Source organism: Pristis pectinata, chromosome 12 (genome assembly GCF_009764475.1).
Source record: "Pristis pectinata isolate sPriPec2 chromosome 12, sPriPec2.1.pri, whole genome shotgun sequence".
Classification (NCBI taxonomy): Eukaryota; Metazoa; Chordata; class Chondrichthyes; order Rhinopristiformes; family Pristidae; genus Pristis; species Pristis pectinata.
The window spans coordinates 10,891,013-10,905,763 of record NC_067416.1 but is presented as its reverse complement, the minus strand read 5'-3'; the positions used below and the strand labels follow the sequence as shown (position 1 = coordinate 10,905,763).

At 38.0% G+C, this 14,751-nt stretch overlaps 1 protein-coding gene across 1 annotated transcript in view; it reads right to left on the bottom strand.

Moving 5' to 3' along the window:
- Positions 1-6,533: 6,533 nt before the first annotated feature.
- Positions 6,534-14,751, bottom strand: part of smc3 (structural maintenance of chromosomes 3) — a 56,415-nt gene continuing 48,197 nt past the window's right edge. The window contains 5 exon segments of the mRNA XM_052027521.1: positions 6,534-7,069; positions 8,242-8,348; positions 11,384-11,561; positions 12,177-12,347; positions 13,941-14,153. Of these exon segments, the coding sequence (XP_051883481.1) occupies positions 6,998-7,069; positions 8,242-8,348; positions 11,384-11,561; positions 12,177-12,347; positions 13,941-14,153 (741 nt within the window). The 3' untranslated portion in view covers positions 6,534-6,997.

The window sequence follows — 14,751 nt, the reverse complement described above, 5'->3', positions numbered from 1 at the left end:
ATCCAATGAAGCCTGGAGACTTGCTGCCTTTACGGAGTATCAATACTTCCTACATCTTATGCAGTTTATTTCTCTGTTAGGTTAATATTTTCATATTTATACGCAGCCTCACAATTGGTGCCTTTAATGCACTTTGTTGCCAATTTCCATTAGCTACTTCAATCTCTTAAAATCTGTTTTATTATCACCGATTTTTATGACGTGAAATTAGTTGTTTTGCGACAGAAATACAGTGCAAAGACATAAAATTACTATAAATTACAAAAATAGTGCTAAAAAAAGGTAGTGTTCATGGACCATTCAGAAGTTTGATGGCGAAGGGAAAGAAGCTATGTCTGAATCTCTCCAAAGTGTGGCTGTGTCAGCACTGCTTCAAAACTTACTGCTGAGTGTTCACTCTGTTTTAACAGGGCTTTTTCTCCCCCACCCAGATTCTAAAAATAGTGAAACTTTTATTTTAAAAATCAGCGAAACTGGAGCGAGTTCCTATTGGGATTAGAGGAAATAGCACAAAAAGCAGAGACAGACAGGGTGAAGCACCTGATAGCCAGATTTTGTTTAATAATTACCAGCATGGTGACATTTAAAATGCACACTAGAGATTTTTTTTTAGCATAACTGACTGACTGTGTAGTCAAAAACTTTGGACATTTTTTACTTAAAAAAAAGTGATCACCCAACAATATGAGTTTTATTTTATACTAAATGGAAACTGAATTTAAGTGATGCACTTGCATCATAGTGGTATTTGCATTTTGGGAAAAGTAGAACAGATGAGCATGTCTCAGTATTCCTCAAAAGTAGTGGAGAATAACTGGTTGTTTGAACTAACCAAATCACATTTAAATAAAATTCTGAGCAAAACATCATTTCTTACAGAAGCCTCCTTTGCAGAACTGGATGACTTCTTCCCGGAGGCTGACACACATTCTAATGCCTCTACATTGAAACAGTGCATCAACAACACATGGAGGGCAGACAATCACATGCAATAATTCTTCAAATAGTACCAACCTATATTACATAACATACATGGCACAAGATTGTGCTGTTGCTCTGCATAGCAACATTGTGAATGCCTTTAAAAAGAACAGCTTTCCAGTGGTGATATAGAGACCAGAAAAGGTGTGCTGTGATGTTCAACACGATCCTACTCATTTTGGAATTTTTCAGAAGATTCCACTATTAAAGCTCAGTCAAACCCCCAAGATACACAAACTAAACAGATTCTTTGAAACACCTGATAGATTTAGCTTCGATGTAATTCTTTCCTTTTCAGGTTGATGGATTTAATAACCATTTCTGTCAAAGAGCACGTCAGCCTAAGTTGCTGCCAGGATGCAGAAACAAACACAGTCACATCACAAAAAAGTATTTCTGTTTATTATGAAATGAGTTTTGTACACTTTGTGACCTGTTAAATAGTACAGCAGCTACCACACAGATTCTAAACCAAATTAGCTCCATAAAAGAAATGGCAGCATGTACTCTCCACCGGAACCCACAGTGGTCTGACCAACTGCAATTTAAATCTGTATGTAATAATGATGGCATCATCTCTTTTAATATACTGGTGAATCAATCCATGAATCATTTCCTAATTATACACAAGGAACATGATGCATTTACAACTTATTAAACATTTAAAGTCCATAAATCTGAGTTGCATAGAATTGCAAAAATACACACCAGTTATGGACTGAATCATAAAATGAGACCTGACACTCCTACCGCTGCACGACCATCTAATCCCATAAATCAAAGGTTATAAACCATCTTAATGGCTCAGTTGATTATTCACCCCTGAAATAGGCATCCCAAACAGGAAGGCCTAGGGTAGCCTGACCTTGAACCTCAGTCACTTTGCATCATTTGGGTCATATTTGCAGAATCCCAAAATGCCCTGAATCAAGTTCAAATTTATTGTTGTCGTAGGCATACAGTACATCCACAGGGTATAAGTGCCATGAAAATTAGCTATTTGCTGCAGCAGCACAGTACATTACGAGGACAAACATAAGTTAACATAAACTTAATTAAATTATACATAACTCGCATGTGCAAAACAAACAACAAAGTAGTGCAAGATTGAGAGAAAAAGTCCAAAATAGTATTAATGTTTTGCAAGTCAGTTCAAGAACCTGATGGCAGTGGGGAAGAAACTACTGTCAAACCTTGAGGTGTGGGTCTTTAGGCTGCTGTACCACCTGCCTGATGGCAACATCGAGAAGAAGGCATGGCCTGGATGGTGGGGATCCCTGATGATGGATGCTGCCTTCTTGAGACATCGCCTCCTGTAGATGTCCTCATTGGTGGGGAGAGCTGAATCATTGACCTGAAATGGTAGCTCAGTATTCCTCTCTTAAGATACTGGAGGATAACTGGTTGTTTAACTAACTAATGTACTTTATTTATAAAAAATGTAATATTTTTGTTAGCAAGTCCCTGGTAGGAGGTGGCTATCAGAGCATTGAGAAACCAGGAGAGAACACTCATTCTTCCTTATCTCATGGGAATAACTTTTCACATTTGAAAAATAACTCACCGGCAACTGAAGAATGCAAGCGTGGCAGATTCACCTTTTGCTCTGCTCCTTGCTACCAAACTTCCCAGAGAACTGTGGTTGGCCTTTCGGTCACATATTAAATGACCCAATATCCCATTAATCACCCTAAAAAATGGCCTGTCTAATTTCACATTGGATGACTTTAAGACATACTTTGAGCAAGGGACATCGAGAACACAATCCTCAAAACTAGCCTTTGCCATATACTGGAATTTATTTCAGCTGGAACAGAGCTGGATGCCACAGTTAGAAGCTTGTGTCTAATTCTGGGCAACCTGTTTTAGGAAGCATGTCAAAGATGTAAAGGTAGTACAGGCAACAACAAGAGAAAGAGACTTTAAGATATGATTTTACATTTTTAATCTTATGTTTTATTCATTGTAAGGGGTTTCTACATATTGGTATTGGTTTATTATTATTGTCACTTGTACCGAGGTACAGTGAAAAGCTTGTCTTACAAACTGATCTTACAGGTCAATTCATTACACAGTACAGTTACGTCAAGTTAGTACAGAGTGCATTGATGTAGTACAGGTAAAAAAATAACAGTACAGAGTAAAGTGTCACAGCTACAGAGAAAGTGCAGTGCAATAAGGTGCAAGGTCACAACAAGGTAGATCATGAGGTCATAGTCCATTCATCATATAAGAGAACCGTTCAATAGTCTTATCACAGTGGGGTAGAAGCTGTCTTTAAGTCTGGTGGTACGTGCCCTCAGGCTCCTGTATCTTCTACCCGATGGAAGAGGAGAGAACAGAGAATGTCCCGGGTGGGTGGGGTCTTTGATTATGCTGGCTGCTTCACCAAGATGACGAGAGGTAAAGACAGAGTCCAAGGAGGGGAGACTGGTGTCCGTGATGCGCTGGGCTGTGTCCACAACTCTCTGCAGCTTCTTGCGGTCCTGGGCAGAACAATTGCCATACCAAGCCGTGATACATCCTGATAGGATGCTTTCTATGGTTGAATCTTCAATCTCAGTTGAAATCATACAAATAGCAGCAACTGAATTGCTCCACTAATGGTCACCGTGTCCTCAGGTGCTAAGGTCTGGTGGAATTCCCTCACCAATCCTCATCTTTTTACCTACACAAGTAGGTCAGTCAACTCTTTGCATTTCTTCTGCACTCAAAGCTGGTGGGTGGGGTCAGGTTCACACTATCCAATCTCAGGAGGAGATCAAGCAAATACAGTATGTTGACTACAACAACTGCCTTCAGAAAGAGCCCAAAACTGATGAGTGACAAGGCACTATTGATGTGGATGACTGAGTAGGCATAAATTGGTGCTAGGTACATCTCCCCATGTAAAAGCAGATTAAGGGAGACTCAAGGTCTAGCTAAATTAGCTGTCTCTGCCACTGTTTAGCTAAGCAACCAAACCGTTCAGCAATTAGGTTGAGCTGGGGTGCCCTATCTTCACTCAATGAGAGCATTGCTATCCAGCGATTGCTTCCCATAAAGCGCAGAGAAGATGGACAGCTTTCAGAGCATGACCAGTCAAAATGCTTCAAACTGTGCTATATAATTCTATGTCTGTGCAGAGAATTTCACACCTAAAAGACCCCTACTGATAATAATCCAAGTTTAATTTGTACAGCTACAACCGAGACAGAAATAGTTTAACTGGCTATGTCTAGAATGTATGGAAACAATAAATGCTGGCAAGTTTTTGTCAGTTTCACATTTAAGTACTTGTATGAAACAGCTTTCTTTCAAACATGGATGGATTACATTAAATCTGCATTTTCAGCAGTCAGCATTGCTAATAGAATACACAAACAGTGTGTAATTTAATGCAATATATTTCAATTTTACTCTACACTTTGTTTTAATTAAACAGTTAGTTGAGTTATGTACATCAAAAAAAAATCTGAATTTAGCACATCTCCCTCACCAAAAGGGCAAGATATTAACAAAATGCTGTCTACACTCAGTGGATCAGATGGCATTCTGTGGAGAGGGAAACAGCTTCCAGGTCAAATAATTTCAGGGAAAAATAGTCATTGCGTTTTGGGATTCTGTAAATATCCATTCCAACCAACCACAAGATGCAAGAAAGAGCTGTGGTTTGACCTCTGTGTATTTCCTCCCTTCATCAGAAGATCTGGACTTTTAACAGCCTGACTGATGTAGGAAACACTTGATTTATAGAAGTGTGTAAATATTAAAACATGTCATTAAAAAGGTACAGTCAACATGTATTCAGTCAGAAGGTAGATGGCTACCAGAAAGTGATACTGATATCCTTTGTTTTTGAAGTGGTGGTTGACATGAGGAAACTATTAGTTTAGATACATGTAATTGCCCTTCTCTACTGAATAGCAAAATTATTATTTTTCTTTAATTGCATAGCTCCAGCCTCTTAACACCATAAAGCTAAAAATGGGGAAAAGATAGGGACCATTTACTGCTGGTAATTACAAGCTTAATTCAGTTAAATCAACTACTATTTCAGACTAGTCAAATAGGATTTTTTAAACTGTAATTTAGTCCCAATGCCCTGTCAAACTGTGAATTTATCCATAATTCAGTCCTAACTTCCCACAACTCCCCTAGCTGCACACGTGACCCCAGGAGTCCTGCCTTCCTGCTGAACCCCTTTTGCCAATTGCAAAGCTGGATACATTCTAGATCCCTTTTAAACTTTTGAAAGGTCTTCTTTATAATGGAGTTAAGTACATTTCCACTTAAAACTAAAGAATTGAAATGATGCATTCTGCCTGTCTGCCAAATAATCTCCTCCCATGACATGGCTCAGAATAGACTGTCAGTTTTGGGAGCCTGGTGGTTGGGGATGTGATCATGTTACCCTAATGACACTATCATTGTGCTAAATAGGACAGATTCAGGGCAGATCTGGCAGCTTAAAACTAGGCTCCTTAGGGTCACAAGGAGAGATTACAGAAACTAGGGTTGTATTCCCTGGAATTCAGGGTAGGTTGTGATTATTAAAAGGGAAAACTTAATCGAAATTTACCAGGTGTAAATCTGGAAGGGCAGATGGAGGACAAATAGTTCACTGGTTGGGGAATCTGGAATGGGGAAGTGGGAGGGTAATGTGTGGCAGTGTGTAAAATTTAGAAGTTTCTACAGAGCGGGTGGTAGAAATTTGTCAACTGTTGTTAAAATCCGAGACTGAAAGAGATTATGAGATGTAGGCAAGAGTAGTATATGGTACAGATCAGTCACATGCAGGGTTTTGACCCGAGACGTCAACAATTCCTTTCCTCCCACGAATGCTGCTTGACCCGGTGAGTTCTTCCAGCAGATTATTTGTTGCTCCAGATTCCAGCATCTGCAGTCTCTTGTGTCTCCACAATCTTTTTGAATGCTGGAACATGCTTCAAAGTAGTAAGTGGCCTCCCTGGGTTCCTGGAAGCACAACTCCCCATACCCACCTCTTTTTCAAACTGTTTAATCCCTTTGATTAAAATCTATAAATCCCAATTTTAAAATTAAAGCAGCATCAATTGCTGTTCAAGTCCCTTTACTTCTCCAGCAGCTGACAAGCTTGGAATTGTAACACTTGGCACAATGAAATTGTTGTACTTTGTGATAGATTCGCACTAAGTCTGCCTCGAAGACTTAAAGCTTCTTCTATCCAATACAAATTAATTTTTCAACAACATAATTGTCTCTTCATCCCACTTTAATCTAGTTTGATTTTTATCAACAATTTAGCATTAAAATTAGTTCAGATATTGCAGGATCACTAACAATGCTTCAGTCTCATTAGTTGTGGAGTTATATAGTTGCTTGCCTGGAGATGACAAAGTGCTTAAATGTCACTAGTGAAAATGCAACATCAGCATGGCTTGTTCCACTTATTCAATGTTGACTCCCAAAAAAATGCACTGGATGTTGCAGTTAATGCCAGATATTAATGTGTAAAATTTACTCCTTGTGGGAAACAACAGAACTGCAATTTCGTAAGAGTGCACTTGCCATAGAAAAACTTAACACTAAAGTATTCATCTAACATTTTATTGCAACTCTTTAAAAGAAAATACAACAGGAAGGAAATGGTAAAATTATATAGAGAAAAGCTATTTATTGCAATGGAAGATACAAAGTGTATAAACAACTACAAGGAACTTTACAAAACCATGGACATACTTAAACGTTGCATGCGAGAAAGGTATCTGAAGCAGGTGACTTCTTTTAAAATAAAACACAACAACAAGGAGACATAATAGAAGCCTAATTTCTTCAAATATGAATCTGCTCTGGTCACTTCCTAAATGCCATGAAGTCCAATTAAATTTATCTAAGCTCATCCTCAAAGGTGGAATTTAGAATTCTTAAGTAGCCATGTAAAATGCAGTGACTAGAGTTTAGTAATGATACAAGCACTATTAGTGCAAATCAAATCTGCAGATAAAAAGTATACAACTTGTGTTCAATTGACTGGAAACCAAGTCCTGCTATTTTTTTATCCATGTGTTGTATCATCTTCCACAAAGTCTTTAGCTTGTTCAGCTGTGATCACATCAATGTGGCTGACCTGTAAAAGATTTTTTTTAAATAAAGCAGCTTTACTCCAAACCAAGTACATAAAATGCAAAAATTGGAATTCAGTATTTATGAAAAAAAGGAGAAACTTAACAGGAGGAACTTTGAAAAGCTAACAAAATATTACCATGAAGGAAATCCATACTTAAGTAAATTAGATCAAAATCACTAGACCAATTCCTGGAGTGAAAGTGATGGGCCCTTACTCATTGAAGAGAATGAGCTGATCTTATTGAAATACAAAATTTTGAGGAATGATAAGGTGGATGCAGAGAGAACATTTCTCCAAGTGCAAGCATCTAGAACCAAGGGCATAATTTCAGAATAAGGGATCTCCCATTAAGATGAGGGGAAGAGTTACTTCTCTCATGGGTTATGAATCTTTGGAATTTTCTAACCCAGAAAGCTGTGAAGGCAGAGTCAGTGAATATATGCAAGGCTGGGACTGATAGGTTTTTACACTACGGGTATGGGGGGAAAGCAGGAAAGTGGCATTGAGGCCAAGATTGGATCAGCCAGGATCTTACTAAAGGGCAGGGCAGTCTCAAGGGGTTGATTAGTTTATTTCTGCTTGTTCTAAATTCTGCAACTTTTGCAACAATTTAATAGTGAAACAAAGGCACTAGTGTTTACAGATCCTAAGATTTCTATGTTTAATAAAAAATTCTTCCAAAATGCATTTTGAAACTAGATAATTAAGGGAGCTACCTTACCTATTATATTACACATCAATGAAAAAACCTTGCACCTTAATTCCAAGAAGATACAATTCTTACCTAAATGTAACTATCTTTAACTTACATGTTACAAATCAGGGAAGGAAGAGAATAAATCACCGAGGCAAAGCATCATTTCTTAAGAGGCACATGCAAGTTCAGAATTCGCCTGTATGGTTTGATATCCTTGGGAATCTTCTCATTGCAAAGTAGTTTGCCAAACTGTTTGAATTTTCTCCACCCTTCCACCACCACCCCCCCCACCCCAGACACCTACCACGCACTTCCTTCCATCCTGTCATTAATGACATGCAGCAAAAAAGTACATAAAAATCACTATTTCCCATTTTGATAGTTGTTTTTAAACTGATCAAATAAAACAGCTTTTCAAATAAACCTTGAACACAAAATGAGTAGGTTACAGTATCCAATTTACTTGCAAAATTACCTTATTCCTGAATTTCACTCCGTAAAACTTGTCTGCGGATTCGAGCAATTCTGGCCTGAATGTAGTGGTGATGAACTGGGCATGTGCAGAAAGTTCAGATATCATATCTATTGTGAAAAAGATTAATAAAGGCGAGAGAAATAAGCAAAATTACAATTTACAAAAGCATTTAAATTATTAAGTTAGTGCCAAACAGTGCAAATTAACCAACTTTTCAAGAATGGAGTCGACTTACTAAATGACAGGTTCCATTTAGCAGCAAGAACCAAAGTATTCACCCATTCTGTATCTGAACACAACCATCACAACAGGAAGCCCTAGAAGATTAGTTTGTACAATGTGGGGGCTAAGAGCCTGCCAGGTACCTGGCAGATAAGGCAACCCATTTGTCCACTTCATTTGACCTTGTACGTGCAGCTGCAAACATAATCCAAATATCTTCTCTCTCTCCAGCACACCCACTACCAATCTAAAGCACAACCACTGGTTCAGATTCCATTAAATTTAAATTGGCATTTTATCGTAAATTCTTCCTCATACTCACTATTCTTTCCCCCAACGCAACAAAATACTTATACCAAGAAAACACAGTTCCAGTACCGATTTCTGTACTTCCTGAATTTCCCCTGCCATTTTAATAATGCATGGTCATGGACTAAAGTCTCTCACCCCTCATTTTTACTCCAGATTTACACCAGTTAGAAGTTACCTTCTTCTATCCTTTAGATTAACCCCACAATGGCTCATATTGAAATCTATTTACTCTAGTTCAGTCATTCACTTAATCTGGTAGTATTGTTTTGTAATTTAATGTTTATTTAAATTGCTTATAATATTGCCTTTGTGACAACTAAGTAATTTAGGAATATGGTGATCAACAGCAGCCTAGACACAAATACTTGTGTAGTCAAACATAGAAGTGTTGAACTTTGTCAATACTAGTTGGCACCAGATTCTTATAAAGATTCATGGAACTCTGCATTCTTTGAGACTCCACAGGATTTACATTTTTTTGGGTGGGGTAAAGAGCAGATTAGGTGGGGGCAGAAGAACTAAAAGACCTCCTGTATCCCATGCCAGGAACAGCAATTTCACTGACTGCAATAGGGACGAAGGATTAGAGGGGAAGTTAATTATTTGTGGATGACTTCACGGTTTTAATTATTTGGAAGTTTTTTTAAAAAAAAAGTTTCTGGTTGAATTTTGTTTTAATGAGGAACTACTTAAACATTACAAAATATCATTCAGAAACATTTGAAGATCCCTACAGCTTTGTTACTACTAACAGTTCTCCACTAACATGAAATTTCTCTGATAAAATGTTTATCTAAAATTTATTAATTTTTTTCCCTATTTAAATGCACTGTTTTCTTTCTTCTTTGGTGTTGTAGATAGCACAGAAGGTTGCTGTAGGTTACAACAGGACATTGATAAGATGCAGAGCTGGGCTGAGAAGTGGCAGATGGAGTTCAACCTGGAAAAGTGTGAAGTGATACACTTTGGAAGATCGAATTTGAAGGCAGAATACAAGGTTAATGGCAGGACTGTTAGCAGTGTGGAGGAACAGAGGGATCTTGGGGTCCGCATCCATAGATCCCTCAAGGTTGCCGCGCAGGTTGATAGGGTTGTTATGAAGGTGTATGGTGTGTTGGCCTTCATTAGTCGAGGTATTGAGTTCAAGAGCTGTGAGTTAATGTTGCAGCTCTATAGAGCTCTGGTTAGACCATACTTGGAGTACTGCGTTCAGTTCTGGTCACCTCATTATAGGATGTGGAACGTTAGAGGGTACAGAGGAGATTTATCAGGATGCTGCCTGGATTGGAGAGCATGTCTTATGAGGATAGGTTGAGCGAGCTAGGGCTTTTCTCTTTGGAGCGGAGGAGGATGAGAGGTGACTTGATAGAGGTGTACAAGATGATAAGAGGCATAGATCAACTAAACAGTCAGAGACTTTTTCCCAGGGTGAAATCAGCTAACACAAGGTGGCATAATTTTAAGGTGATTGGAGGAAGGTATAAGGGGGATGTCAGGGGTAAGTTTTTTTTTACACAGAGAGTGGTGGGTGTGTGGAATGCACTACTGGCAGAGGTGGTTGAGGTAGATACATTAGGGACATTTAAGAGACTCTTAGACAGGTACATAAATGACAGAAAAATGGAGGGCTACATGGGAGGGAAGGGTTAGATAGATCTTAGAGCAGGATAAAATGTCAGCACAACATCATGGGCCGAGGGGTCTGTACTGTGCTGTAGTGTTCTATGTTCATGGGTGAAACAAAGGACAAGACTGACTGTGTCAATAAAACAACCTAAAAGCAAAAACTGCAGATGACGGAAATCAGAAATATAAAAAAAACAGAAAATGCTGGAAACGCTCAGATCAATTCTGATGGGAAGTACACTCAACAAATGCTGCCTGACCTGTTGTGTTTCCAGCATTTTCTGCTTTTATCTCAATAAAACAAAGTTGGACTCTAACAACACTTTTACCATTATCATTAGAACGTCAACAACCCATTTATCTACACTCCCATACATTACATGAGATACGACTTTGAGAGACTGAAGCTTGAAATGACTGTATCACACAAAAAATAGATTAAACCCTTGGTACTGATGCTCAGTACCAGAAACCCACACAAAAGATTGCATGAAAACAAATCAGCGACACTTGAGATTAAATTGATTTCTTTCTGTCAGCATTCATTCCAACTCTCATTCACTTTAAGTATAATGGGAAACACATCCTCTATCATAAGACAGCACAACAAATCAAAAAGTGGAATTTATTACTTCTGCCTATGTCACCTCTTAAACTTTAGAATTTATACAAGATGATCTAATATTGTTAATTCCATAACTCAGTCAATAATTTTAACTCCCAAGATAAATAAACTTATACATGGGTATAACAAGAATAGCTTAATCTCAGTTAAGACAGATGGAGTTAAGCTACAGATCATGATTTTGCTGAATCGCACGCGAAACTCGAAGGCTTAATAGCCTACTTCTATCCCTACATTTGATTAAAATAGAATCTTGCTGTCTCAATGACATTCTTTTCAATAGCCTTGGCAAAAACTTATGCATGGAGCAGAATGAACAAGCGCTTTGAAATCACCAATTTTCTTTGGAAAGTTTACCTGAAACAGCTTTTCTGTGTTGAGCATCCAGGGCCTGGTCAATTTCATCAAAGAGGTAAAAAGGAGCTGGGTCACATTTCTGAATCGCAAAGATTAAAGCAAGTGCTACTAGTGATTTCTGACCCCCAGAAAGCTGCTGCATTTCTCGCATTTCTCCTTGTTTTCCCGTAAAAGACACCTGCCAATGTCAGAAGAGGAATTAAAATGCAGCACAACCAGCATCTGTCAAAAGGTTGTAAAATCTATCAAGCATGCAAAGACAAAGCATTTATAAATTAGATTCTGGATGGCCTAATCCTGTCCTCTGGGAAGTCCACAAGCTAACAAGCAAACCAGAGTCTGCTCTGTTTATGAATTTAAAAGACCAATTACTAAAACCAAGGACTGCGTATGTGCATAACGAGTGACAACATCTAAGACAATCCCAAAGCCTATAAGCAAAACATTCTGATGACATGGAATCTGAAGAATATTAGATGTGCAACAAAAATACTAAAATTTGTCACGAGAAATTAAACTTTAGAGTTTGTGCATCCCATTATTGTAACCCAACCTTCAATAATCAGGTTGAATATTTTCATTCTCCATCACTGTCTTAAAACATGCTAATTTATTCTTTGATTTCGCAAAATGATTTCCAACCTAGTTTATATTAAGTTCGTGAAACCTTTTCTTGTAACCATTATGAAGTGAAAATAATCTACAAATCATCCTGAAAGCACCGAATGACTGAAAATAAAAGATTTGCTGGCATAGAAAGTGAATAAACTGTGCATGCAATGAAATCAATTACCCGAATCCCAACTCCTGTGAATTGATCAACAGATGGCACGCTGCTCTGTGATGCACTGCCTTCTCCCTCATCCTGCGATTGGCTTCCTTCCACATCACCTTTCTTCATAACCAAGGATGCTTTACCACCTGGGACCAACTTTGTGAACACCTCACTGAAATTCTTGGATACCTGGTCAGAGTAACATGATTCACGTTTCAAAATGTTTCATTCTATGTGAAATGACAATACAGCCCAGACTTTTTGCTTTTATTACATTAATGGCACACATGGTCATTGCATCAGAACTGCAACATGCAGTACTGTTAAGCTCAAAGCTGGATAACATTTAGCTGTTCAGGTGATGACCCTGCATAAACACCCACTAGTTGACAAGGGAGTTTCTGCAAGCAGACTGCTTATGACAGAAGATGCACACCACATTGAAGTCTCTGCCTATAATCATTTTACAGGCAATTTCTTTACATTGAGTACATTTTCAAAAGTCATAATAATGTCTTATTCAGTTCCATCCATTGTTTTCAATTTAAAAAATCATTACTGTAAATTGGTTTGCAGTTAGTTGTCAATTAACTGCTGATGAATATAACTGAAAATTAATGTTTAATGAAAAAAATAGATTTTAAACAGAAATTTAAGAGATGAAGTTTTATGCAATATTTGCTGCAGGCTAAATTCGTTCTGTCAATTTTCCTTGGATGCCATTTTGTCATAACCACTTGCCATCTGCCATTTCATCAGTAACTCTACGATGGTCATTTAACCATCTCCCTCTCTACTACCCACCATACTGCCTTCCAATATGTCATGGATAATGCTGTCTGCATTTTGTTATCCCCACTGAACCACAGATGAGACTATTATTTATCAACATGATTAAAACTGCAACCAATCTTTTGACCAAACATGAAAAAAATCTCATTTTTTAAAATCACTCGACAATCCCAAGACTAAAATGTAAAACTCAAAACATCTAGTTTTGTTTTTAAACAAAGGCCACTAAAACTAAGCGCCTGCTTAACCACGAAGTTCAGAAATTTAGAAGTGATTGAATCATTCAAGAAAAAAAAGATATATTTTTGTTTAAATTGGTCATTCCAGTTTATGGCCCCATGCTGTGATTATCAGAAAGCAAATGGAAGAGCAATCAGAAATAACATTTAATACAAGTTAATAAACACACATTAATAAAAAAAATATTTCCAGTCTCTACCCCACAAGCAGAAATCATTCAGATACTTGGGTTGGTCATTTGAGTTCTCACAGTACCTTGCCAAACATTACTCTTGAGCCTTGACAATAATTATATTTAGTTTGTTCCAGCATGGACCAAGAGAGCCAAATACCAAGCTCACTCAGCACAAGAGCAAAGGTAGCCAAATCTTTGTTCACAGTATCATCAGCTCCACACCCCCCCCCCCCCCCAAAAAAAAAAACTTGGGCATCTCCCTCATTTGTAGCAGTTTGATAGTAACATATTGACTAGCTAGGACACTTCAGAAGTGGTCTAACTATGACCATCCAAAATACATGGATGTCTCTCAGACCAGGGATGAGACTTGAAAACTACAGCGATTTTGACTGAAACCTTAACATAAGCCCCCCACCCTCCCCATTACTACTTACAACTATTGAAAAAATATTACACTGGAGAAAATGACTCTACAGTTTTATAATGAGTTATCTTTCTCAATTTTGAACAGTAAAACAAAGTTAAGGTTTTTCACCCACGTTATAAACTATTAATATCACATAATATTTTACCTGTTTGAAGGTAAGCTGTATGGCTTCATACTTTCTCAACTCAAGTACATTCATAAGCTCCATGATGGACTTGTGGCCACGGTCAAGCTCCTCTTGACGTTTCATAAGTTTCTCCTTCTGTTCAGAGAAATTCACAAACTGGTCCAAGGCCTTCTTGTTGACATGGCTATACTTCTTCAGCTCCTGATTACACTGTTCCAATTTCCGGAATAGCTGTAAATGATGGGAAATAAAAACAGTAGAAACCCACTTAGAAAAGGCAAAACACCACCAACAGTTTGTATCAAGACAAACTTTAGATTACAAGTCACTGCCAAACTGAAAACTTACAAACTGATTCATGCACATCAGTGACTGATCTAAATACAGCAAAATGTTATGGTACAGTATTGTTACCCAAATGAAAATTATGATGGACTTAGTTATTCTACTTTTAACTAAGGTATCAATATAAGTGCATTATATTAATTATCCACCAGGTCCTTGTTGTGATCACATGGGGCTCAAACTTGCTAGGAAATACCACACCTCCGTTGAACTGCCAAATCTACCACCCATTCATCCTTGCTTTCTGGTAAGTATCCTAGTAACTGTCAGCAAGTTTGGGACTTGGCAAAAATTGAGATGTCCTGAACTTTCCAACTGAGCTCCAGCATCAATCACTTAGCTGCGTTTTTACAATGGATTCCTCCATGAAGCCCAACCTTGAAGGATGATTTTGCTGAATTCTCTAAGAAATACACTGGAAAATCTGCCTGCTGAACTGTACCAGGTGAGACAGTGCAAGAACAGCAAGTCCTTTCACTTGATT